The following is a 24,235-nucleotide window of genomic DNA, read 5'->3' as shown; positions in this document are numbered from 1 at the left end:
TCAAGATTAATCCTTTTTTTTTTTTTTTTTTTTTGCTGTATGTGGGCCTCTCACTGTTGTGGCCTCTCCCGTTGCGGAGCACAGGCTCCGGACGCGCAGGTTCAGCGGCCATGGCTCACAGGCCTAGCCGCTCCGCGGCATTTGGGATCTTCCCGGACCGGGGCACGAACCTGTGTCCCCTGCATCAGCAGGCGGACTCTCAACCACTGTGCCACCGGGGAAGCCCAAGATTAATCTTTTTTGATTCATTTAAAAACTAGCTCCCCTGCCTTTTTGTATTGGGGTGGGGGAGAGGATTTCTATTAACTTCAGCCTCCAGTGCCTCACATATGCCAAAGATTTTCAAGGAAATTCATATTATATATTTAAAAAATGATTTATGAACATTACCCACCAAAAGAAATACATTTTTCCCTCTTGGGAAGATAGCACCCGTTACCCTCTAACCTGAGAATCAGAGCCCTAGATTCTATTTCTACCTTTACTATTAAACTCAACCTTGCAATTGAGCTTGATTAACTTTTCTGTGCCTTAGTTTCTTCAATATAAGTACAAAGTTTACCGTATGTATTCATTCTCTCACCTTGTAGAAATGATCAATCTTAACTTAAATTTGGTTCTCACCCTTTAAAAAATTGTAGATGGAGAAGTGATTGAAAACAGTTTTGAGAAACAAACATGTTTTCCTCATAAAATATATTATAATCTGATTTTCCCATCTTATTTTCTGGTGGGAAAAATTGGAGAAAATGTGTATTGTCTCGTGCCATTTTGTAACATGGCTTTCTCAGGAAAAAGATCACTTTCAATTGTAATATTTCCTCAGATAATTCAGTATGGGTGTGAGGGCCATTATTAGTTCAGTATTGTATTGATCCTATGTGATTTCTTAGTTAAAGGAGCTTATCAAAAATTTTAAGGATTCTAAATGGAAAACATGAATAAAACACTAAAGTATTAGCGATCTGCTGTACTTAGAGTCCTCAGTTTTCAGTTGCAATGGACAAGTAGTCATTTAGGATTGATAATTAACATTAGTTTCTTATTCTCTCACCTCCTAGTACTATAGCCAAATACCATTTAATTTATAGAAAGCTTATCTTTATGGTTCTGTTTACTTGCTTTATTATACACCTGAAAGTAACACTTAAATTGGGCAAATACACCAAAGCTACAGGAATCTTTTCCTGGCTTTCAATTTGTTGCCACCATTTTAGTCCTGCAGATGGTAAAGCATCTGCTAGGGGCAAGGATTTCCCGGGGAGGTCCCAGCAATCTCCGTTAAGTGCAGTGTCTTCCTCCTTTGGAAGGTCTTTTTATGTTTAAAGTAGACTAATTGTGAGAACAGACAGAAGGTATTTGCAGGTTGCTTTACCAGCATGAATCTTGTTTTTCTGGCTTAAAATCTCAGAGACTGCTAAATTATTCTATAAGAAGGTAAGCTTTAATACAGAGATTAACTTCATACTTGTTGGTGCAGTGTCTTTAAAATTTCTATATAAGATGCAAACCTGTTTTGTTGCTGTAATGCTTATTTTTCTGTATTTGTTTACACATTAAATTCTTACAGAACAACAACAACAACAAAAAATGAAATCAAAGGTGCAGATTGTCAGGGATAAAGGAACAAACTTGCAGTGTCCTGCTGCATCTTCTGTTTCTTTCTTGCTCTTATTGGATTCTTGACCTTTCACATTGTCACATACTTGCTTTTGAAAGGTTTTGTGTTTCCAGAACATATTTGTGTTTCCTTGTGCTCCTTTTCTTTATGGTATTAAGAAATATGTATTTTATTCACAGTATTGAGGCAATTGGCCATATTACGTTTTTTTGTTTTTTGGGGTTTTTTTGCCACGCCACGTAGCACATGGGATCTTAGTTCCCGGACCAGGGATCGAACCCTCACCCTGTGCATTGGAAGTGCCGAGTCTTAACCACTGGACTGCCAGGGAAGTCCTAAGTTATTTCTTAGAACGAAATGCCACAGGAAAAAAAACCCATTATTATCCCAATTTAAAACATAATTCCATAAAAAGCTTTTAGTCAGATGTTTTTCTTAAAAATTAAAAGGTAATTAGTCAGCTAAGATCACCAACAGTTCTGATTTCTTCTCTGTTCTCACCCTAGACTTTAATTATTTAGGTTGATTTAAAGATTACAGTAATCAGATCCAACATCTGATTCATGGGAAAGTTCTTAGACAGTTTAAACAAAACACAAAAATTGTGGATAGAGTTTCCTTCTCTCTCTTCATCCTGATATATCTGATGACAGGGAATAAAGTGAAGGAGGTTTGGGAGGGAACAGTCAATAGTCATTCAGGTTGTCTCTGATACAATTAATGATAAGCTGAGATAAATGAATGCTATGCTTTTACTTAATAGGTTCACTATTAAAAGCAAACCAACTATACATTGCCTTTCTTTTGGTGAGGTTAAGCCGCAAGTCTGGTGTTTCTTTGTTTGTGTTTTTTTTTGCGGTACTCAGGCCTCTCACTGCTTCGGCCTCTCCTGTTGCGGAGCACAGGCTCCGGACGCGCAGGCTCAGCAGCCATGGCTCACTGGCCCAGCCACTCCGCGGCATGCGGGATCTTCCCGGACCGGGGCACGAACCCGCGTCCCCTGCATCGACAGGCGGACTCTCAACCACTGCGGCACCAGAGAAGCCCAAGTCTGGATATTTTAAGGGGAAAGGTACAGGTTTTGGGTTAGGCAAGTAGGACAGTGATGCAAGAGAAGAAGGAAAACTCACGAAGTCACGTGAGAGCAAAGGCTAGGAAGCGCAGAGGTGAGCAGCGCCATAGGCTCCAAGGTACCAGGGCCCCTGTTGATCTTGCCCATCGTGTGTTCACGGTTCCTAGTCCTCAGTTAACCAGCTTAGTTAAAAGTGGAAGTTACTCTGAATCTCTGAAGGACCCTGTAGCCAGCGTTTGGTCGAAACCCAAAACAGCTAAAGGGTGTTTGGTTTTCTTTTGGCCTCCCTTCCGGGGCTGCAAGAAGAAACCTCAGAGTGGAGAAAGGGTCAGGTAACCACAGGCATCCCATTGCCTCTTTTTCCCAGAAACCCGGGTGTCAGTACTTCTTCCTCTGACATGTAATATGTCTCGTCTTATTCCATCCTGCTATAGGAATTTCAACTCTAGGGATAGTGCCGATTTATTTTCAGGAGGGGTGGCCTCACTGCCCAGAGGGTTTTACAGTCAGCTGAGTAACCTGCCCCGGCCTCTAAGGGAAGCCGGGATTTCTTAGCTGCCCTCCTGGCAACCAGACCTTAGCTCTTCCCCATGGCTTCTCCACTGCTTTCCCTCCCCTCCTTCTTGTCACCCTTCTCAGTAAACTGTTTTCAAGAAGATAAATCATGAGGGAATTATAGAAAATAAAGAGAAGTTAAAAGTACATGGTCTTAATCCACTTTGACCCAGTTTACTCAAAGATCTGGCCTTTGCCAAGGTAATTTTTTTTTCTTATACTTCTTCTGGCTACTTGAGAACATAATTTATTACTATTTTCATTATTTCCTAATTAATATTAGACATGATCTGACCGTGGGTTTCCTAGCCCTGTGGTCTGTCTTTACATATGGTATTTTATCTGGTCACAACAGTAACCCTAAAAGTGTGCAGAGATTATTGGCTCTCTTATACAAACAAGAGACCTGAGATTCCAAGAAGCTGAACAGTTTGCTTGAGACCATGTTTCTGAAAGGGAGGTAGAGCCTGTTCAAGCTCAGTTTTCCTGAAGGATCTTGGTTTCCTTATTTCCTTCTCTCTTCCCACCTTCCTTATCACCAAATCATGAGGGTGACATGGGGCATCATCACTCTTCCAAGGTTAATGCAAATGTTAACACACTGTGGAATTACCGCTGGCTAGGGGTTGAATAATCATTTTTGTTAAGAAGAGGAAAATGGGGTGCGGTGATGTTGTGATTTGCCTAAGGGTACCCAGCTGTGTTTAAAGACATTCTGTGAGTGTGCCTCGTACCTTCTTCCTTCAGTGTATTTGCACACAGCATCATTCTTCTTTTACTCTGGACTCAACTGTTTCAGGGGGAGGTTGTTGTTTTTGTTTTTGCCAGAGTCCATGTTTTATTAAGTCAAACCAATCAATATTTTTAAGCCCTGATTTTGTGTCCTAGTTGCTGGGAAGATGGTGGTGAGCAAGACATCATGGCTCCTGTTGCTATGGAGCTTGTTGACAAGTTGGGGGAAGCAAACAAATAGACAAATAATTCCATAAAACGGGGTAATATGATAGAGACAAATAGGACCCGGTGGTTAGGGGAGAATTTTCCGAGGCGATAACTTTTGAGCTGACATAGGCATGAGAGCCTAAGCAGCAGGTCCTAAGGCAAAGCTTGGTGTGTGGGCGGAACAAAAATGAGATACTTCCCTTGTAGCTGAAGTATCCTGAGGCCTTAAGGTCAGGGAGGTAAGGCAGGAGCCAGGTGGTTTGGGGCCTGATAAAACCACTAAAGAGTTAGCACTTTTTTCTAAGTGCAGTTGAAAGCTTTTCAGCAGGGGTGTGACATGGTTGATAGACACTTAGAAAAAAAATCTGTGTTATCTGAAGACTATTTTTGTTTCTTTGTTGTTTTGTCATTTGTGTTATCTGAAGACTGGATTGCAGGGGGACCAGAGTAAAATCAGGGAAATCAATAAGGAGGCTTTTTCCATAGGCAAGAGATTATGGTAATTTAGATCTGGGTGGTGATAATAAATGTGGAAGATAGGGTAGAATTAGATTCATGATATCCTGTACTGTGGAGAAAAAAATAAATCAGATTTTGACCATTTCAAGTTTGAGGGGCCTCGTTGATTTCCAAGTCGAGATGTGAAGGAGACAGGTGAATCTGTATGTCTGCAACTCAGGGTGAGTTTGGGTGTGGATGGCATTGAAAGCCCCGGGGCTGGATACGGTATCTTAGAGAGAAGTGAGAAGATTTCAATCTTAAATGGAACCAGAGGATATAAAATGGAGAATCTCATGCATGGGTCCTCAGGAAAATGAAACTTAAGGACCAAGGGACTGGTCAGGCATTTACAGAAAATCGAAACTGATCCCTTGACTAACGAACATCCTGCAAGAATCTCTTCTCCTCCTCAAGCCAATGAACTTGCTGCTTGGACTCTAATTGAGTTCCCTCCTCTTTGTGACCCTTGCCCATAAATCCAGCCCACCCCAAAGCCTCAGAGGACTCACTTGTAGCTTGCCGCAGTTGGTGTGTCCAGAATTGCAATTCTCGAGACTTCCCTGGCGGTCCAGTGGTTCAGATTACACGCTTCCAACGCAGGGGATGCAGGGTCGATCCCTGGTTGGGGAACTAAGATCCCACATGCCGCGCGGTGCCCCCCCCCCAAAAAAAAAGGCATATCAGAATTGCAGTTCTTCTGCTATTCCTGCATAAACTCAACTTCTGGTAATTCAAGTTTGCCTCAGTTTTCCTCTTAGGTTGACAAAGTATAGCTTTAGGGTAGGCGGAAGACCTAGGACCAGGTCTTGGCGGTCTGTGACATTTAAAGCTCTAGTGAAAGGGAAGAAGCCAGAAACAGAGTGAAGTGGGAGGAAGTTCGTGCCCTAGTAGCCAAGGAAAAGTGTTTCGGAGGGGAGTGCCCCATTGTTCAAGTTGCTTCTGAGGGACTGAGTAAGAATAGGACAGAAAAGTGATTGGATTTGGCAAGACAAGCTTGGACCTCACCTTGACGAACCGTTTCCTTGGAGTGGTAGAGACAGGAGCCTGCTGGAGGCTTGGAAGAGGGGAGGGTTTAACTGTAAGGGGAGCATGTCAGCTGAAGAATGGTGTGTTTATGGTGGGAAGTGCTTCTGTCAGTGGTTGAGGAGACAGGGTAAAACTTCAGGAATGGAGACTTGGCACCGTCAAGAGAGATAGCATCTAAAACACAGCCTCTGGTAGGTGTGTTTATTTAGAAGTATTCAGGAAACACTCATTCATTCAGAAAAGGCAGTCAGTTGGTACAAGGATGATAGTCTTTGCTGTGGCAATTTAGGAGCTGAGTAGGTAACTTAAAATGGAAAAAGTATGATGTTAGAGAATAAGGATAAGAAGACCTGCAAGATATGGTCCCTGTGAACTCTCAGCCCTGGCCCAACAAGGCTGCCTTTGGGGACAGGATCTCACACTGAGGAGAAGTGACTGGGAGTGGAATAAAAATTAAGCAGGGCACCGACACAGAGACAGAAGGAGGAGAAGGTCCAGACCAAAGTTGGGGAGGAGAACGAGCCTGGAACTCCCAGGAGTCAAGGCTCATATCAAAACGAGCATCAGGCAGTACCAAGCAAGGTCAAATCCCACACACGGCTATTATTAGAAAAAAGAGGATGAAGAGCGAGTAACACTCCCGTGGACAATGACAGCACATCAGTAACCTGCTATTTCAAAACAAGCTGAAAGGTACTAAGAAAATGATGCGAGTCCTGAAAGCCTAACATAGATCAGAATTTTAAAACCCCAGAAATCAGGTGACCACTCAGGAAAGAATGAGACATAAAAGAAAAAGTCATTTCAGAAATGAAGAGTGAGCCAGAAGCAACACAAGAGAGACTATCTGAAAGGAAATAGAAGATAAAAAGAGGAAGATTTCAAACATGAAAAGGAAATGAAAAAAGAGATACAAAGAATTTGAGAAAAAGCAGCAAATGTTGAAGGCAAAGAGAATTGAGTAGGTTAGTTGGGATCTCTGAAGAAGGAAACCAAAGCAAGGGAACAGAAAAAAATGGCAAAAACTAGTTCAAGACAGCTTTCTTGACATAAAAGGTTTGAAGCTAAATTTGAACGAATATATATAGTATGTGCCCGAGAAGATCGACCTGGAAAGATCAACACTAAGATACATTCTAGTAAGACGAGAAATCATTTGGGCCCAAAGAAAAAGAAAACACATGGCTAATGAGAAGGAAAATTAGAACATCTTCAGACTTTTCTGCAGCAGTGCTTCATGCAGGAAGGAAATGGAGTGACATATTTAGGATTCTCAAGGAAAGGATCAGCCAAGAATTTTGTGTCCAGAAAAACCACACCAACCAATTTTCCAACTCTCCGGACACTAACTTTATATCTTATAATTAAATTCAATTCTGACGCTAACTCTGGTAGTCAGCGTCAGATTCCACAGGTTTAAGGGTTCGGTCTCACAAGACTGCCCTCATCTCAGACTTGAGTCACAAGTAACGGGCCACAGGGTACCCACGCTCTGTCTGACTTGACTAAAAATCAGAGGCTCCCACAAACTCTTCCCCCCTTTTCTATAATTTGCTAGAACAGCTCACCACACTTAGGGAAACATTTACTTACATTCGCTAGTTTGTTATAAAGCATATTATAAAGGATACAGATGAACAGGCAGATGGAGAGGTCCATTGTGTAAGATCCGGACGGGTCCTGAGTGCAGGAGCTTCTGTCCCCGTGGAGTTGGGGAGCCCCACCCTCCCAGCATGTGGATTTGTTCACCAGCCTAGAAGCTCTCCAAACCTTGGCATGTATGGAGGTTTCATTATGCAGGCATAATGGATTAAATCGGTAGCATTTGATTAGCTCAGTCTCCAGCCCCTCTGCCTTCCTCCCTGAGGTCTGTGTGGAGGTGGAAGTTGGATGGGGCTGAGAGTTCCAACCCTCTAATCATGCCGTGATCTTTCCCGCGACCAGCTCCCATCCTGCAGCTATTTAGGGGTCCCCAGCCATCAGTCACCGCATCAAACACACAAAGATACTCTTACCACTCTAGAGATTCCAAGGATCTTAAAAGCTCTGTGTCAGGAACCAGGGACTGAGACCAAATGTTTTGGCAAAAGATGTTCCTATCAGTCAGGAAATTAAAAGGGTTTTAGGAGCTCTGCCAGGAATCAAGACCTGGGGACAAAGACCAGATATATATTTATTATTATATCACCATATCACAAGTTAGGATAGCGAAACTAAAAGAATAGATACATCTATTTTAGTTTCTATCGTTTCTTCATTTTTTGGTTAGAATACTTCGATAAAGAGAAACTTTCTCATCAAATGTTTGATTACTCTGAGGTTCAGTATATAAAAGAAAGGCAGGATAAATGTTTATTTTCTGCCTTTATGTACTAGCTTTCAAAATAAATTGATTGCCTATGGTGACCAATTAGGATTAAAAAAAATCATTGTGCATTTATGAATTGATTTCTCTTTGGTGGCTTTCAGTCCACTGCAGTTATTATTCTTATTGATCCTCAACTTTGGCCAGTAGATCCTTCTTTAAGTTGGGTCTTGAGCCCTTTTGATACGATCCTTGACAATTTTTACTACTCTTCAAAATGATTAATCTGAATTCATATTTTAAATGGAACTGTATTACAACTGGAAAGGGATTTTCTTCTCCATGCAGTCCTGGATTAATTATCATTGAATGTTGAAATGTGGTTCCATGTGAATTTTGTTGGGATTTTTCCCTTCACAGGTATGGGAGGTATCGCCAGCATGCCACCGCTGACCGCTGTTGCTCCAGTGCCAATGGGTTCCATTCCCGTTGTCGGAATGTCTCCCCCGCTAGTATCCTCTGTTCCTGCGGCAGGAGTGCCTCCTCTGGCTAACGGGACGCCCCCTGTCATACAGCCTCTGCCTGCATTCACTCATCCTGGTACGTGACCTGCTGAAGCCACAGGCTGAACTTTTACCTGTATTTTACTCTTCATTCTCATTTTCTGTCTTCACGTTCTGATTATATTTAAATGGTATTTTATTCCAGAAGAAATCATCTTCATTTTTTCTTTTTTTTCATTTAATGTCTCATTTTGGGGATGAGCTAGGCTAGAGAGAGGGAAAGGAGAATGAAATTAAGAAGCTTTGGGTGCCATTGTGCACAGAGGTGAACTCAACAGCTAAAACCAAGAGCATAATTTCCTTTCAAGGGCTTGATGAGAGCAGCTCAAGTTTGAACAGTATTTGAACACTTTTTATTTCCATGTATCAGTTACTACTTTTCTTCAGCTGCCATGAATTGCTAATAAACAAGCCAATCCCTTAGGAGTAGAATTATGTGGGAGGAAAAAAAAGAACATTGCCTTTCTTTTTTTTGAGGAGGTGGAGTGAATCAGGCATAGAGGGGGAAGGAAGTCTATTGAATGGCTAAATATATTAAGGTTATAGTATTACATGCTTAATTGAGACTTTATTCAAAGTCTTTTTCCCTTTAGTTAAAGAAAAGCATAGTGTAGATGTAGATGGTCTTAGTCTAACAAATCAGAATGGATTCATATCAATATGGAAAGTTTTTTTTGTTTTTAAAATGCTTCGGATATGTCTGAATAAATTCGTAAGTGACTGACAGTGTGGGTTTGAGCCTTATATATGAATCTGCCTAGGCCCCTGCATTTATTACATCTGTCAGGAAGTGTCTCTAAGTTAGAGCCACAGAATCCAAATCGACCTCTTGTTTTTAGGATGTTCTTTTCACATGTAGTTTATCTTTCATAGGAGACCATGACTGCAGATGTGATGCCAGCTGAGAAAACGCTTGTAATTATTTTCCCAGTGGTAGCAGTGAATCCACACACTGTGTCTTGTTTTCTTTTGTGGCGAATGTTGCAAGACAGTAGGCAAGTTTGAAGGGAATGTTGGTTAAGGCTCGGAGTTTTTCTCCTGACACACAGCTAACCAGCTTGAATGAGACTCAGACACAAAAGCTGGCCCTTCTGGCATCACGTGTCATCTGGCCAAGACAAGTCTGTGACCTCTTGGCTCTTACATCTGGAACTAATACTTCAGCTCCTTCAGTGCAGTTAAGAATATGCCAGCTATCTATTTAAGCTGTTACTTCTTTAACTATTGGAACAGATCCTATAAAATGTGATACTAAGTGTTTAATGAAGAGTCAGATTTTATGGATGTAAGCATTACTACCTAGCAAGGTGATTTTCTGAAGGAACTAGTAAAACACTTTTGGCTAGAGGGCAGAAAGCAAGGAGGGAATAACTTTTTGAGTCTGGCATGGTAAGAAGGGAGGAATAATTTCTGCCTCCGATTTGATGACTATGCATTTTAATTTTTATAAATAGGGAAATGTTTCTTACTTTTGTAAAATTAAAAGTATTCAACATTTATTTATTTTTTCAGCAGCCACATTGCCAAAGAGTTCTTCCTTTAGTAGATCTGGTCCAGGGTCACAGTTAAACACTAAATTACAGAAGGCACAATCATTTGACGTGGCTAGGTAAGTTTGCTTGTTTTTTTAAATGGGTGGTTTGGTTAAGCCATTGTCTGATTGACTCATACATTTGAAAGTGAATTAGCTCTGTGTTCTTTATTTGTCTTGTTTTAGTTTGCAGACTGCTAATAATTTTCTTAATTCTGGATAATGTTACTAGGTTTTATTATTTATTTGTTGTAGAGATGACAGAATCAAGAACACTACTTTTCCTTTGAAAGCTTTGCATGTTGATTTTTTTTAAAGAGAATGATAAACAGGTAGTAGTAAATGTTTAAAAAAACAGAACTCTGGGTAGGAGGGAAAAAAGCACATTAACTGTTTTGTGTCAGTCATTTAAAAGTTTATGTATAAAAAATACTATATGAAGATTAGAGCCCAAACTGGCTCTAATTTTATCTCAGACAATCTTATGGAGTCTGTGTGGATTGTTAGTAAAACTTCAGATCAGGTTTTTTTTTTTTTTTTTTTTTTTGTGGTACGCGGGCCTCTCACTGTTGTGGCCTCTCCCGTTGCGGAGCACAGGCTCCGGATGCGCAGGCTCAGCGGCCATGGCTCACGGGCCCAGCCACTCTGTGGCATGTGGGATCTTCCCGGACCGGGACACGAACCCGTGTCCCCTGCATCGGCAGGCGGACTCTCAACAACTGCGCCACCAGGGAAGCCCCAGATCAGGTTTTATGAAATGAATTATTCAGGTTATGGGACAGTTAATTATTAAATCAAATATGTGGCTCAATTTTGGGTACAGCTTACATGACCTGTTTGCTTCTATTTTGGCCAATCTTGATTCATATTATCTTTCATATTTTTATTTTACCCATTTTTTCCCCTTGCATACTGCTGTACTAAAATAAAAAATTAAGTCTCTTGATAAGCTGTCTCAAAGCTTTCCAAATGAAAAGGAGATGTAAATGAAGATGATTCCATCTTTTCTTGTTTCGGTCCTCTTTAGGAATCTTTCCTAAGTGAATTGAGTCATTTTTCCTCTTTAAAGAAAAGAGCATGTTGAATATAATTCAATAATTCATTGCCTTTTTAAAAATAATTTAAAGAAAATCCATAAACTGAAAAACACTGTGCCAAATGCTTTATGCACATTAACTCATTTAATGCTCACTTCTTCCCCATAAGATGACTGATTTTCTGTGTTATAGATGAGGAAGAGGCTCAGAGACAGGAAGTGACTTGCGCAGGATAACTTAACTCCTAAAGTGATAGGGCTGAGTTGAACTGAGATCTTTCTGATTTTAAGGCAGATGTTCTTAAAATTTGCCCTAAAAACTTCGGTTAATTGTGGTATACAGGTATTTGTGTTCCATTTAATTAAGGTTTTACTCCTAGGATGCAGGAGTATTTATTGAGTATCTGCTTTGACTCATTAATCCCATTTAACCCGCACAACCACCTGTAGGGTAGTAATTGGCTCAGAATTGTGAATGAAGAAACACCCGGAGAAGTTATATTTCTCACCCATAGTTTACAGCTTACTAAACAGCAGAGCTGAGATCATCTAACACTAAATTCCATGTTTTCTATTCTTTCTTCCATATCACGCTGAACTTTGAGTTTTCTCTGACTTTCCAGAAGTGATTTTGAAATCTGTCTTAAAATTGACTTGTGACATTAAAATGAACAAACAGCCAGTATTAGCAACATTAATGCTATTAAAATGTTGGGTCTGCTCGCCCATGTGCAGTAAAGCCAATCTACTGACCCCAGGCTGTAAGGTGCCAGACAAGGAGTCCGGAGCAGCTAATGCTCAAAAAACCTGAACTCCCCAATGGGTTTTAGGGGAGCATTTTTTTTTTTTTTTTTTTTTTTGCTTTATAACAAATTTAATCAGTTATACATATACTTATGTTCCCATATCCCCTCCCTTTTGCGTCTCCCTCCCACCCTCCCTATCCCACCCCTCCTTGGGCGGGGAGCATTTGTAAAGGCAAGATGAGGGAAGGGTGTTGCAGGATGTGTGATCAGCTGTGTACCGTTCTCTGATTGGTTGATAGTGAGGTAACAGAGCAGTGCCACAGGGGTTAATGTTATCAATCCTTAGGCTCCAGCTTCCCTTTGGTGGAGTTTTAGCATCTGTAAGACAACTCAGGAATGTGCATCAGATACTGTTATCTAGGTACTTCGGGGAGGAACTAAAGATTCTGTGACTGCCATAGGGCTGACTGTTTACATTGTTACCAGTTCTCCTGGCCCAGTTGCTGCTTTTGTTCATGTACTTTGAATCATTAATTCTTGAGCCAGGCTTTTGTGACTCAGGGGAGGCCTGGGAGACTACAGCTTTTCTACAAACAAGAGATAGGCTGAGAAAAAAAAATAGAGAGAGACAGGCAGAGGACCGTGAGGGGAGGGGTCTGTCCCCAGAAGGCCCCATAGGGTCCTGCTCGGTTATAAAAACACTGGGGTTTTTTTGGTAGTTACCTTTCAATAATTTAAGTTTCTAGCAAGTTTTTATAATGTGGCATCTAACTTTTTGGTTAATGCATTTTTAGGCCTATTTAAATTCTCAGGAATTTGGCAGAAAACTATGATTGGATAAGTGTAATCTTGAACACCTGTGTAATACCCTACATTCGTGGGGTGCAGGAGAGATATAATTAGCTTCTTGACAAATAGGCAAGAGTTGGAATCTGCAAAATATTAGTTTAAAATGAGAGAGTTGTTGCAGAAGTATGCACAGCAGATTAGAACTTGGTAAATGTTTTTATTAAGACGTTTATAAAAATTCAAAAGATAAATTTTTATAGGTACTTTTCAAGTGTTTGGGAGCTGATTCTGTGCTTTGAGAAGTGTACATAGTAAGTATCAGTGCATAGGTAACATATATAAATGGTGATTAAAAAGTCCAGTTCATGATTAAAATTTCACTGTAATCTGTGAGACATAGATATTTTTATTGAAACGAAAGGAAATTGCAAATGGGGCATTAGTTGTAATTTGTCCTGGAAGTGGAATGCCATTTTTACTGCCAGCTCAGCCATCGTGTTTAAATTGCCCAATTGAAACATCTGGCTCTCAAGAAGCCATGGGTACCAACCAGCATGATACTGTGTGGGAACTAATCTGAGGAACTGATCACCAAGGAGGTCTGCACCCGAACTGGCTTCCAGCAAGGGGTTTCCTGAGGTCAGCTGCACACTGGCAAGGAAAGGTCAGCACTGGATTGCAGTCAGAAGCAGAGCTCCTTCCCATACTGCACTGCTGATTTGCCAACCGCCCTGGGAATGTTCTCTTCTCTCTGCGAAACTCCATTTTAGGCATTTAAACTCTCAGAATGAAATAACTTCCTTTCATTAAGAAATACATTCTGTATTTTGGTGTAAAGAAAGTGAAACATTTAAAAAAATTAATACCTTTAAAAGCAGTTATTTGTTTTCTATCAGCATTGCTTTTTAAACCTAAAGAGGACTGTTCTAGAAGTTTAGAGAAGCCTGGTCATTACTGTATCACCTCAGTTCCGAGGAGATTTTCCATTCTTTTGTAGAACCTTTAAATTAGTAAGTTGTCCATATAACTTGAGCCAGCCACTTGGTCTGTCGTGTTTACCCTTGATTTGGAAAAAATAATGAGCTTATCTGTTTGGAGAGAAAGGTTTATAACCTTAAAAAATGGAAAAAAATCATTATAGAAAATTCAGAAAGAGTGATTAGGAAGTGAATAAAATGTTAAATCTAGTTTTCTAGAGAAGTTCTTAGTTTACTGTTTTTAGAGAACTTAAATGTGCTATTCCTTACTATTAATCCTTTTTTCCTCTCCTTCCTCTCTTTGCCCCACAGTGTTCCTCCCGCAGCTGAATGGGCTGTTCCTCAGCCATCCAGACTGAAATACAGACAGTTATTCAACAGTCATGACAAAACCATGAGTGGACACTTAACAGGTATTTACAAATAAGAATTAATTTAGTGAAACGTGATCTTTGTTATAAATGCACATTGTTTCTAGATGTTGGGCTGAAGGTTTTCCAGACATCTTCCTCTATTTGCTGTACTTCTTTGTAAACAGGGTTTTTGTTGTTCCTCTTTACCTCCAGTTCTTGTCTACTGATAAGGCCATAGTTATTTTATTCTCCAGTGCCTCAGGCTTTTGCTTCTTGGTAAATAGAACCTAGACCAAGGATCCCCCAGCACCCCAAATGCCACTGTTGTGCAAATCAACACACTTGCAAAGAAACAGTGCTGTGAACAAAGCCTGATTCACATTCTGAAATTCAACTTAGTAGATGACCTTGAAACTGTCTACTCAAACAATCAGTGTTTATGGCAGGATGCAGGGTGAAAGTTAGTAAATGGTTGGGGAGTTTAGAACCTAGCTTTGCCACTAACCAGCTGGAGGTCACTTTACATTTTTGGATCTTATTTCTTCATGTATAAAAGGCCAGAGTTAAGGTATATGGTCTCTATGGATTTAAAAAAAGATGGTTGTCTGCATTAGAAGGATTCAAAGGATTTTATGATACTATCCAGAAACCTTTCTAATAAGGGGTTAAACACTTAAAATTGTTAGAGAGTTATAAAGAAAAGCATAATTTTAATAAAGGAAAATAGAGATCTCCGATACAAACATTAAGTGTAAAAGGGGGGAAAATGTACCTGCCCTTTAACAAATATGAAAGGAGCGGAGAATGGGGTCATTTTCCTGGGGTGGAGAAGCAGTGATATTCAGCAGAAAACATTTTAAATTTCTGATTCTTACTATCTTTTTTTTTTCTATCACTTACAATTGCAATTTTTACTTCCAAAAGAAAAATTCATCCTTGTTTAAAAATGTCAGGATTGGGTGAGACTTCGAAGGGTTCTGGTCTAACCTTGAACCCTATCCCAGTAAAGAATCTCAGCAGTCATTTCAAATAAGCGTATATTTGTATCTGAAAGGGCGAATTATAAGTATGCACAAATTCTCTGTATGCCTCTCTCGCTGTGCTAAAGCAGTAGCTGTCACTTTTATACATAGCATGAAAAACCAGGCCAGCTTATATGGGCACTGAAGGGATATTCAAAGGTATAGTTTTAAGTACTGTTTAACATGGTTTGACACCAGTGTGTCATACAGACCCAGACCTGCATTGTCAGTGAATCTGAAAACATTTTTCAAAGCACTGTTGGTGTTTGCTGGGAGTTACTTAAAATAGTATTCAGATGCGATGTTGATGCCGAAATTCTCTTTTCTTGGTAGGATGTGTTTTATGACCGAAGTATAGTATCAGGTAGAAGGTATATGATGCAGGGACTTAAATATTTAGAACTTCTAATATCTGAGGCAGAAAATAAAATTTGAAATATACTGGATGGATGAGCAGATTTTCGCACTGTTTAGCTGTATACTTATTACTATTTTGTCCTGGCAAGAATTTAAGGTGGGAATTTCATTTTCAAATCTTTGTATAGTCATGTCAAATAGAAAGAATAATTTATTACAGTACATTTTAAAATAGGAGTAAATAAAAGACATTTAATTTGTTTTCCCTTTGTGAGGAATCAATATAAGGTGTGTTTTAGGCTAAATAAGACTGTTGATGGAAGCAGATCAGGTTTGTTGAGATGAAATACAAAGATTATTTTCATGATCACAACTGTGAAAATAATTGTGCGAATCCTCAACCCCAAAAGCAGTTACTCAATTCAGCTTAAGAATTGAGTAAGGTTAAGAAGAATATCAAGAAAGTTGAGAATAGTTCCCAGAATGGAAAGAGGCAGAAGTGAAATATCTAGCAGTGGCACAGTTTACCCCATTGATTACCTGGGTTGATTTCGCTGATACACCTGGTTGGGTGGGCACCCCCTTGTTCCTTCCCAACCTGATGTATATGCTACTTCACGCTCTTAAAAGAGACACTCTTATAAAAGAGAGAAGGAGTCCTTCTTAATCTAAGTTATATAAGTAGCTCTGGAATTCAGGTAATGCTATTCTTGCTAGTCCTCTTCCAAAGAGGTATTTTATTATCTCCTTGCATCCTGAAACGGTGCATATGTTATTTGGTTATTCATATGCTAATCACAAAATGCTAAAAGTCTTGGTCATTGTTTGAGGTAAAGCATTAACTTCATTTAATTGTCTCTCTTCTTTCCGTTCAAGCTTCCCTACTGAAACTTAGCTACCCACTGTGGGCTTTGTGAACTTGAGATTTGTGTTTATTCCCTTAATGTTTCCGTATAAGCCAGTCTGCCTTTCATGAATGTAGGCTTCTACAGAATAGTTCTGTACACTCAGAGCTTGATTTTTATGTTGTCCTGTTACTATCTTTGCTGTTGCTGATCTAATTTAATGTTTCACAACCTTGTCTTAGGACTTAGAGTCAAGTATTAGAAATTGCAGAAGACAGTTGGGGATCTTTTAGTGCAGGGGTCAACAGACTTCTTCTATAAACAGCAAAAGAATGTTTTCAGATTCACTGACAATGCAGGTCTGGGTCTGTATGACACACTGGTGTCAAACCATGTTAAACAGTACTTAAAACTCTACCTTTAAATATTCCTTCAGTGCCCATGTAAGCTGGCCTGGTTTTTCATGCTATGTATAAAAGTGACAGCTACTGCTTTAGCAGAGTGAGCGAGGCATACAGAGAATTGTGTATACTTATAATTCGCCCTTTCAGATACAGAAACATTTTAGACTTGCAGTCAGACACTGTCACTGCTCTTCAACTTTGCCATTGCAGTATGAAAGCAGCCCTATATCATGCTTAAATGAATGGGCATGGCTATGTTTCAATAAAACTTTATTTACAAAAACAGGTGGAGGGCTGGATGTGGCCTATAGACTGTGGTTTGCCAATCCCTGTTCTAGATCATTTTCCTCATTTCAGAGATAAAAGAACTTCCTAAAAGTAGTTTTGTTAATGTCACGTGTCATTAGGGAGTGGAAGAGTCAGGACTGGAATCCATATGTCCTGATATCCAGGTCCAGGGCTAGTTCTTTTCACTTATTGTTATACTTTTTATTAAGTAGATGAAATATGAACTTTCTTTTATATAGTTCTGAAGTGGGCAGAATTGTTACAAGTATAAATTAAAGCATTCACTAAACTTTTGCTAATTCTACTTTAATGTTGCCAACATTCTAAATACAATGTTAGAGACTAAATTAAAATGATCAGTGAACTTTTCTCATTCCAGTATACCACAGAACAAGCAAAATTTTATGCGTGGTAATCTTCCTAACACAGTTGCTACCACTTTCCGTTCCTTGGACTTCCTGTCATCCTGGGACCACACCTTGGGAGTCAGTGATGGACATAAGACATTTGTCTCTCTCCTCCTAACACTAGTTTATTTAAACATTCAAATTCTTCCATTGTAGCCTTTCTGGTATCTAAGGCTAGTTTCATGCCCAAACTGAAGATATATACAAGTATTTTAAGAAGTGAGAGCTGATTTTGAGAAGAGAGTTGAAATTCCAGGAATTCTTCTTTATCACTAACCTAGGAAATGGCTGTGATAATTGGCCATTTATACAACCTTGAGCAAGTTTTTTCGGTTTAGTCTTGTTTTAGAGTCTGTATAATGAAATGAGTAGAAGAGTTCTCTCTAAGGTCCCTTCCTCCTCTAAGATTCTCTGAATCGTATCTGAATTTGATAGTCATCATGGTGGAGGAAGCAGGTGGTGGCCAAGATGCTGAATTTAGAGAGAATAAGTTTCAGCTTTGTAAATAAAAACCTGATACGAATAGAGACGGTAACCTGGACAAAAGGGCAGGTTATATTTTGAAACTCTAATCCTTTGCATACCCATTCCTCATTAAACATCTATTTAACAAAAATTTATTGACTGTGTGCCAGGTGCTTTGTGTTTCTTGCCTTTTTCATTGGGGCTTAATTTCCTTTTTAAAAAGCCCCTCGGGTAATAGCAAATATTGTTTAAAGCACTGTGATTGCATGAGATTGCATAGTACCTATGTGCAGAACACTGATCAGTGAAGATTTGCTGATTCATCTTTATATTTTTTTCCTGGTTTTTCTTTAGGTCCCCAAGCAAGAACTATTCTCATGCAATCAAGTTTACCACAGGCTCAGCTGGCTTCAATATGGTAAGGAATGAAAAAGTTCCTTGGTTTGTATAAAGTGGAAACTTTTTCTTAAATTGATATGTCTCATGGGTCTTTAGATTAATGCTGTTATTTCTAAGGGGGATATATGGAGTAGGCTTAATTTTCCAATGAGTTGTTATGATTACCCCTCTTACTTTCCCCCCTTTTGATTTTGAAAAATACAAAAGCAGAGCAATCAATATAATGAATTCTCAAGAACTCATAATACAGCCTAGATAAGTCTCAACTCATGACTTGTCCTGGTTCTCCCCTCCTCCTTTCAATTATTTTAAGCCAAATCTCAGTCATTATATCATTTCCATCTGCAAATATTTCATCTTGTATCTCCAAAAGACATAGGGATTTTTCCCCACATGACTGCAATACCAAAAGTCCACTTAAAACTGTTAATAGTAATTCTTATCATTAAGTTAATCAGATGGTGTTTAAATTCCTTAGATTGTCTCATAACTTTTTTTTATAGTTGATTTGTTCAAATCAGGACTGAAATAAATCTATTTTGTAACAATTGGTTGATACATCTTTTAAGTCTCCTTTAACCTATAAATTCCCCCTTGTTTTGTTCTCCACTCCTCCCCCACCCCACCCCACAAAACCCAGATCATTTGTCCTATAGTTTCTTATAGCCTAACTTTAGCTGATGGCACCCTTATGGTGTTAATTCATTCTTGTGTTTCCTGTAGATTGGTAGTTAGATCTTGAGCAGGGTTCTCCACCTCAGTGCTATTGACATTTTAGGCACGATGACTCCGTGGTGGAGGCCTGTCCTGTGGACTGTTGATTGTTAAGTAGCATCTCTGGCCTCTGCCTACTGCAGCAGCATGAGCCCCGCCTCCACTTGTGACAATCAGAAATGTCTCCAGACATTGACAGATGTTCTTTGCAGTACTAAATCAATCAATGGTTGAGAACCACTCATCAGGTTCAAGTTTGAATTTTTTTTTTTTTTTTGCAAAATACATCAGAGATGATACCGAGTACTTTCATCAGTAGGTACATTTATGTCTCTTTGTCTATTTTATAATGATTTTTAGTAGCTATTAATGAGCCTTGCCTAATCCTATAGGATTCTTTACATTTAAATATTAACTAGAATGTTAAATATTTAATTTTAATATCTAGTTAAATATTAACTAGAATGAATACACACTCTTCAGGAGTGTGTATCTCTCAGTTAGGCATTATCCATTGATTCCACCTGGAAGATAAACCCGGTCTATACCACTTACCTGCTGGGTTCATGATTTTGCTGCAGGCTCATTGATGTGGTTGTTTCATAAGCGGTCAAGCTCTAGTGCTGCTCCCTTCACCCATTATAGTCCCTTCTGCTTTGCGTTAAAGGGTCAGCCTCTTGCAATAGCATAATAACAGACCAGTTAGCAAGCATCTTATATCTATGACACATCTAGACCTCTTTAAGTCTGGGTGTGTACCAGTATCCTAGGGACCCTCTGAAATAAAAGCTAAAGACCTAACCTTTATGGACGTTGGTTGTTCTCATGACACTAGAATATAATGAAATGTTTAAGTTTCTCATTTATAACCTGCCCTCTTTGAAAAAAAATACTTGAGTCTTCTCCTACTAGAATATTATATTCTCCTTCTACACGATAAGAAGATATTTAATTAAATGTGTACAGCCATTCTTCAGGCAAGTATGGGGAAAGAAACAAATAGGAATTCCACCTGCCTTTTAATTGCATTTACCTAGGAGTGGGCAGTGAAAAGGAAGAGAGAGCAAAGTAAAACAGGCAGGGTTTTCATTTGTGGCTCTGTTCTGCTTAAAAATAGGAGTCTGGCCCCTGGAAAAGGCAAAGGTAGAGGGACAGAAAAGAGATCAGTGGTTGCCAGGGCCTGGGGGCAAAGGAAAGGGTGACTGTAAAAAGACAGGAATTTTCGGTGATGATGAAACTTCTATACATTGTAGTAGTTACACAACTGAATGTGTTTGTCAAAACTCGAAGAATTGTACTCTAAAAGGGGTGGATTTTAGGGCTTCCCTGGTGGCGCAGTGGTTGAGAGTCCGCCTGCCGATGCAGGGGACGCGGGTTCGTGCCCCGGTCTGGGAAGATCCCACGTGCCGCGGAGCGGCTGGGCCCGTGAGCCATGGCTACTGAGCCTGCGCATCCGGAGCCTGTGCTCTGCAGGGGGAGAGGCCACAACAGTGAGAGGCCCGCCTACCGCAAAAAAATAAAAATAAAAAAAATAAAATAAAAGGGGTGGATTTTATCATATGGATATTGTACCTTAAAAAAAAAAGAGTTTATGCCACCTGAGGAAATTTCAGATTTAAGAGGAGTTTCTTGATTTATCGCATCAGCAAAGCCAGTTAGTTGCCCAGTGTAGCATCTGTCCTGTTGGTATTTCAGTGAACAGTGTTGTGGTCTTGCATCCTCTTTTGGTGTCCAGAAGTTGTTAAGTAAAATCACATTCTTGGACTTGCTAGAAAAATCTGTTTACTTTAATTAGCTACCAGGGCAAGTTGATTATGAAGAACAGTGACGATTGAATCCTGAGATTAAGGAACAGAAAACACCTTGCCTCGGTGGCTGGAGGCCTTAAAGATCCACCCTTGGAGGCCTAGATCAGGGCTTGGTCCAGTGAGCTGAATCTGGCCTGCACCTGGTTTTGTTTTTTAAAACAACTGTGCCCATTTGTTTCTCTATATATTGTCTATGGCTACTTTCCTGCTGCAGCAGCAGCAGAATTCAGTGTGATAGAGACTGTGTGTTCTGCAACGCTTAAATATTTACTATCTGACCTGATAGTCTGCAGAGCGTAGTCTAAATTAGACACATGGAATGTATGATACATTTAAACTGGGTTGCAATGATTGAGAAGAGTGTAATTATAATCATAGTTAACATCTGTTGAATGCTGGACACCATCCCAGCTATATGGATTGTCTCATTTTGTCTTTGCAATGGTGGTGTGAAATAGGTACTATTTTTATAAACTGAGGCACAGAGGAACTCAGTTGGCCTAGAGTCAGAACAAGAAAATAGAATGTTTAAATCACTCATGAACAGTAACAAGCATGCATTTTCATGAAACTAGATTACAATGAACTTTTTGTTGAATAGGAATCTTTCTGACATTGATCAAGATGGAAAACTCACAGCAGAAGAATTTATCCTGGCTATGCACCTAATTGATGTAGCTATGTCTGGCCAACCACTGCCACTGGTCCTGCCCCCAGAATACATTCCACCTTCCTTTAGGTAAGGAATATTTGGCTCTCATAAGAAATTGTGTGCTGAGTATGTGAATTTCAAACTTGGCTTTGTATCTTATAGTCATTTTTTATTCTTGGCAAGTAAATGAAATATCTATGAATTCAAGCAAATCTTCTTAGGTAGGTTTGTGTTAATCTTTCCCTGTTCTGTTCTTTAAAGTACTTATAGGATATTAGTAAAACAGTCAAGTAAAACATCACAGATTTTGTGACTTTTGAGACAGTCCATATAATCAAAGCTCACCCAAAACTTTAGCAGTTTAAGTGCAATGATATCAACCTGTACATAGAAAATAAAGCAAGGAGATTCTGCCTATGAATTCTACACATTCCAGACAGAGGTAACGAAATGCTGGCAATGTAGAAATTATAATCAGGAAGATAATTAAAGGAAATTTTCATGGTCTGAAACATAACCTCAGTGGAGACATTGAGAGGGTAGTTCAGGGTCCAATTGGGAAGACTCTGCAGTTACTGGTATCCTCCACCTACCCACAACCACGCATACACAGCTCTCTTGGACAAATGTGTCTCAAACCTTTAACTCAAAAGGCAAATTTGAGATCTTACGAGTACAAAGAAGAACAAAAGAAGCACAGATAAGAATTTCTGTGCTAATTCCTCACGGGAAGGACTGGGGGAAAAATCCCCATAAAAGTATGAGACATGAAGCCATCACTGTCAGCACATACACGGTGCAGGGGGGAGCTGAGAAAACTGTGAATGTGTAGGAAGAAACCAGTAGCTGGACAGTTTGCCCATAAAATCTCACAGCTTCAAGAACTGCTACAAGAAACACAACACTGGAAGCTGATAAAAAAGCATAAAAATTAGATAGGTAGATCGGTTTAAAAGAGCAAGATTAATGGTGTAAAGTGAAACTAACCAGTAAACTAAGTGATTTGTTTTAAGGACTATAAAGTGTAGACATTTCATGTGTTTATTAAGAGATAACATGGAGAGACTTTGTAAAGGGAAAAAAAAAAGATGCTCTCAATTAGCTGAGCTGCTAATCTTCCCTTGGAAATTTAATGTTCCATAGGAGGGTTATGATCGTAACAGCGAACACTTACTATGTCCCAGGTACTGCTCTAACCACCTGACAATTGTTCATTGATTTAATCCTTTGGAATTGTCCTACTTTTGGTGATGGTTCTAAACATTTGAATGAATATGGCACTCAGAGTCTGATGACGTTCAGATACTCATTTTTAAGAAACTCTTTGTAAATAGAGAAGACCAAATCTTCATCTTTTCCTCACTAAAAATGAAATTTGCTCCATGATATGTGGCATAATCTTAAAAAAATTTTTTTTCATAATTTACCCAATTCTACCTAGACAGCTTTACGTGAATCCTCTTTTTTTTCTTTCTTTTTTTCTTTTTTTCCACAACTGCAGAAGAGTTCGATCTGGCAGTGGTATATCTGTCATAAGCTCAACTTCGGTAGATCAGAGGTTACCAGAGGAACCAGTTTTAGAAGATGAACAGCAACAACTAGAAAAGAAATTACCTGGTAAGACAGTCCTTATATTTGAATTATAGCATATTAGAGATTTTCTATCTCTAAGGCAAAGATGGAGGTAAAAAGAAATTTAGCTTTTGACATTCTTGCTATGTTTCTTTTTTAAAATTTTATTTATTTTATTTTTTTTGCTGTGTTGGGTCTTTGTTGCTGTGCACAGGCTTTTCTCTGGTTGCGGCGAGCAGGGACCACTCTTCGTTGCAGTGTGCGGGCTTCTCATTGCGGTGGCTCCTCTTATTGCAGAGTATAGGCTCTAGGTGCGTGGGCTTCAGTAGTTGTGGCACGCGGGCTCAGTAGTTGTGGCTCACAGGCTCTCTAGAGCTCAGGCTCAGTAGTTGTGGTGCACGGGCTTAGTTGCTCCGCAGCACGTGGGATCTTCCCGGACCAGGGCTCGAACCCATGTCCCCTGCACTGGCAGGCGGATTCTTAACGACTGAGCCACTGGGGAAGCCCTTGCTATGTTTCTTTAACTGACCTTAGTCAGAAAGGAAACACTTTTCATATGCTTTTGGATTTGAATATATGTATAGAAATAAGAACATTATGTACTCTGCTAATGTACCCTTGTTCTAGCTTTTAAATTAAAATCTGATTATTTACCACTTAACAAAAATTTTATAAATGTTATTTATAAAATGCTCAAAACTGATAAGCCTTTAAGGTGGTTGCTTAATACCACCAGTGCAGAAATAGAATGTAAAATTGCCTACTGTTGTTTTCTCATGTTGTTATAGAATCGGAAGCTCCTTGATAACAAGAAGTTATTTTAAATTTAATATGAACCTAATTTAAATTATCCTCATTTACAAAGATAAATTCATCATACTATTAAAGTATTCTATGGTAGCTATGAATTATTAATGATGAGATAACAATTGATACATCCTAATGAAATTTATCATGGAACCTATTTATGTTAAATACTCTGTCAGTGTCATTTTGTTGCATTTAAAGTGCTCAGGGGATAATTGACCTGCTCAGGACACTAGCTCTCCTAGTCTCCTCTTTAACTAAATTACTTTTTGTTCAGTGATAAACGGCTTACTGAAAATGTTCTTTGTTCAAGTGTGTTGAGTACAGTGAAGAATCTAAATGTTAATAATACATGGTCCATGCCCTCTAGAAGGTTATAATACAACTGCGGATTTAAGACATCCATATAAACAATCATCAAAGCAGTGCATAAGTATGATAAATTCCTGAATACAGAATTATAGATGCACAGCAGAGC

The 24,235-nt window shown here is 39.3% G+C and overlaps 1 protein-coding gene across 3 annotated transcripts in view; it reads left to right on the top strand.

Moving 5' to 3' along the window:
* The window catches only part of ITSN1 (intersectin 1), a 249,832-nt gene that overhangs the window by 86,875 nt on the left and 138,722 nt on the right, over positions 1 to 24,235 (top strand). For all 3 annotated transcript variants that reach the window (XM_081234959.1, XM_081234960.1, XM_081234961.1), the window contains 6 exons: positions 8,443 to 8,622; positions 10,098 to 10,194; positions 13,977 to 14,077; positions 18,160 to 18,223; positions 21,328 to 21,465; positions 22,880 to 22,995. In XM_081234959.1, coding sequence (XP_081091085.1) covers positions 8,443 to 8,622; positions 10,098 to 10,194; positions 13,977 to 14,077; positions 18,160 to 18,223; positions 21,328 to 21,465; positions 22,880 to 22,995 — 696 coding nt within the window. The remainder of the gene's footprint in view (positions 1 to 8,442; positions 8,623 to 10,097; positions 10,195 to 13,976; positions 14,078 to 18,159; positions 18,224 to 21,327; positions 21,466 to 22,879; positions 22,996 to 24,235) is intronic.

The sequence above is a fragment of the Mesoplodon bidens genome, assembly GCF_964165515.1.
Source record: "Mesoplodon bidens genome assembly, chromosome: 5".
In the NCBI taxonomy this organism is placed as follows: domain Eukaryota; kingdom Metazoa; phylum Chordata; class Mammalia; order Artiodactyla; family Ziphiidae; genus Mesoplodon; species Mesoplodon bidens.
This window is presented reverse-complemented; position numbering and strand designations above follow the sequence as displayed.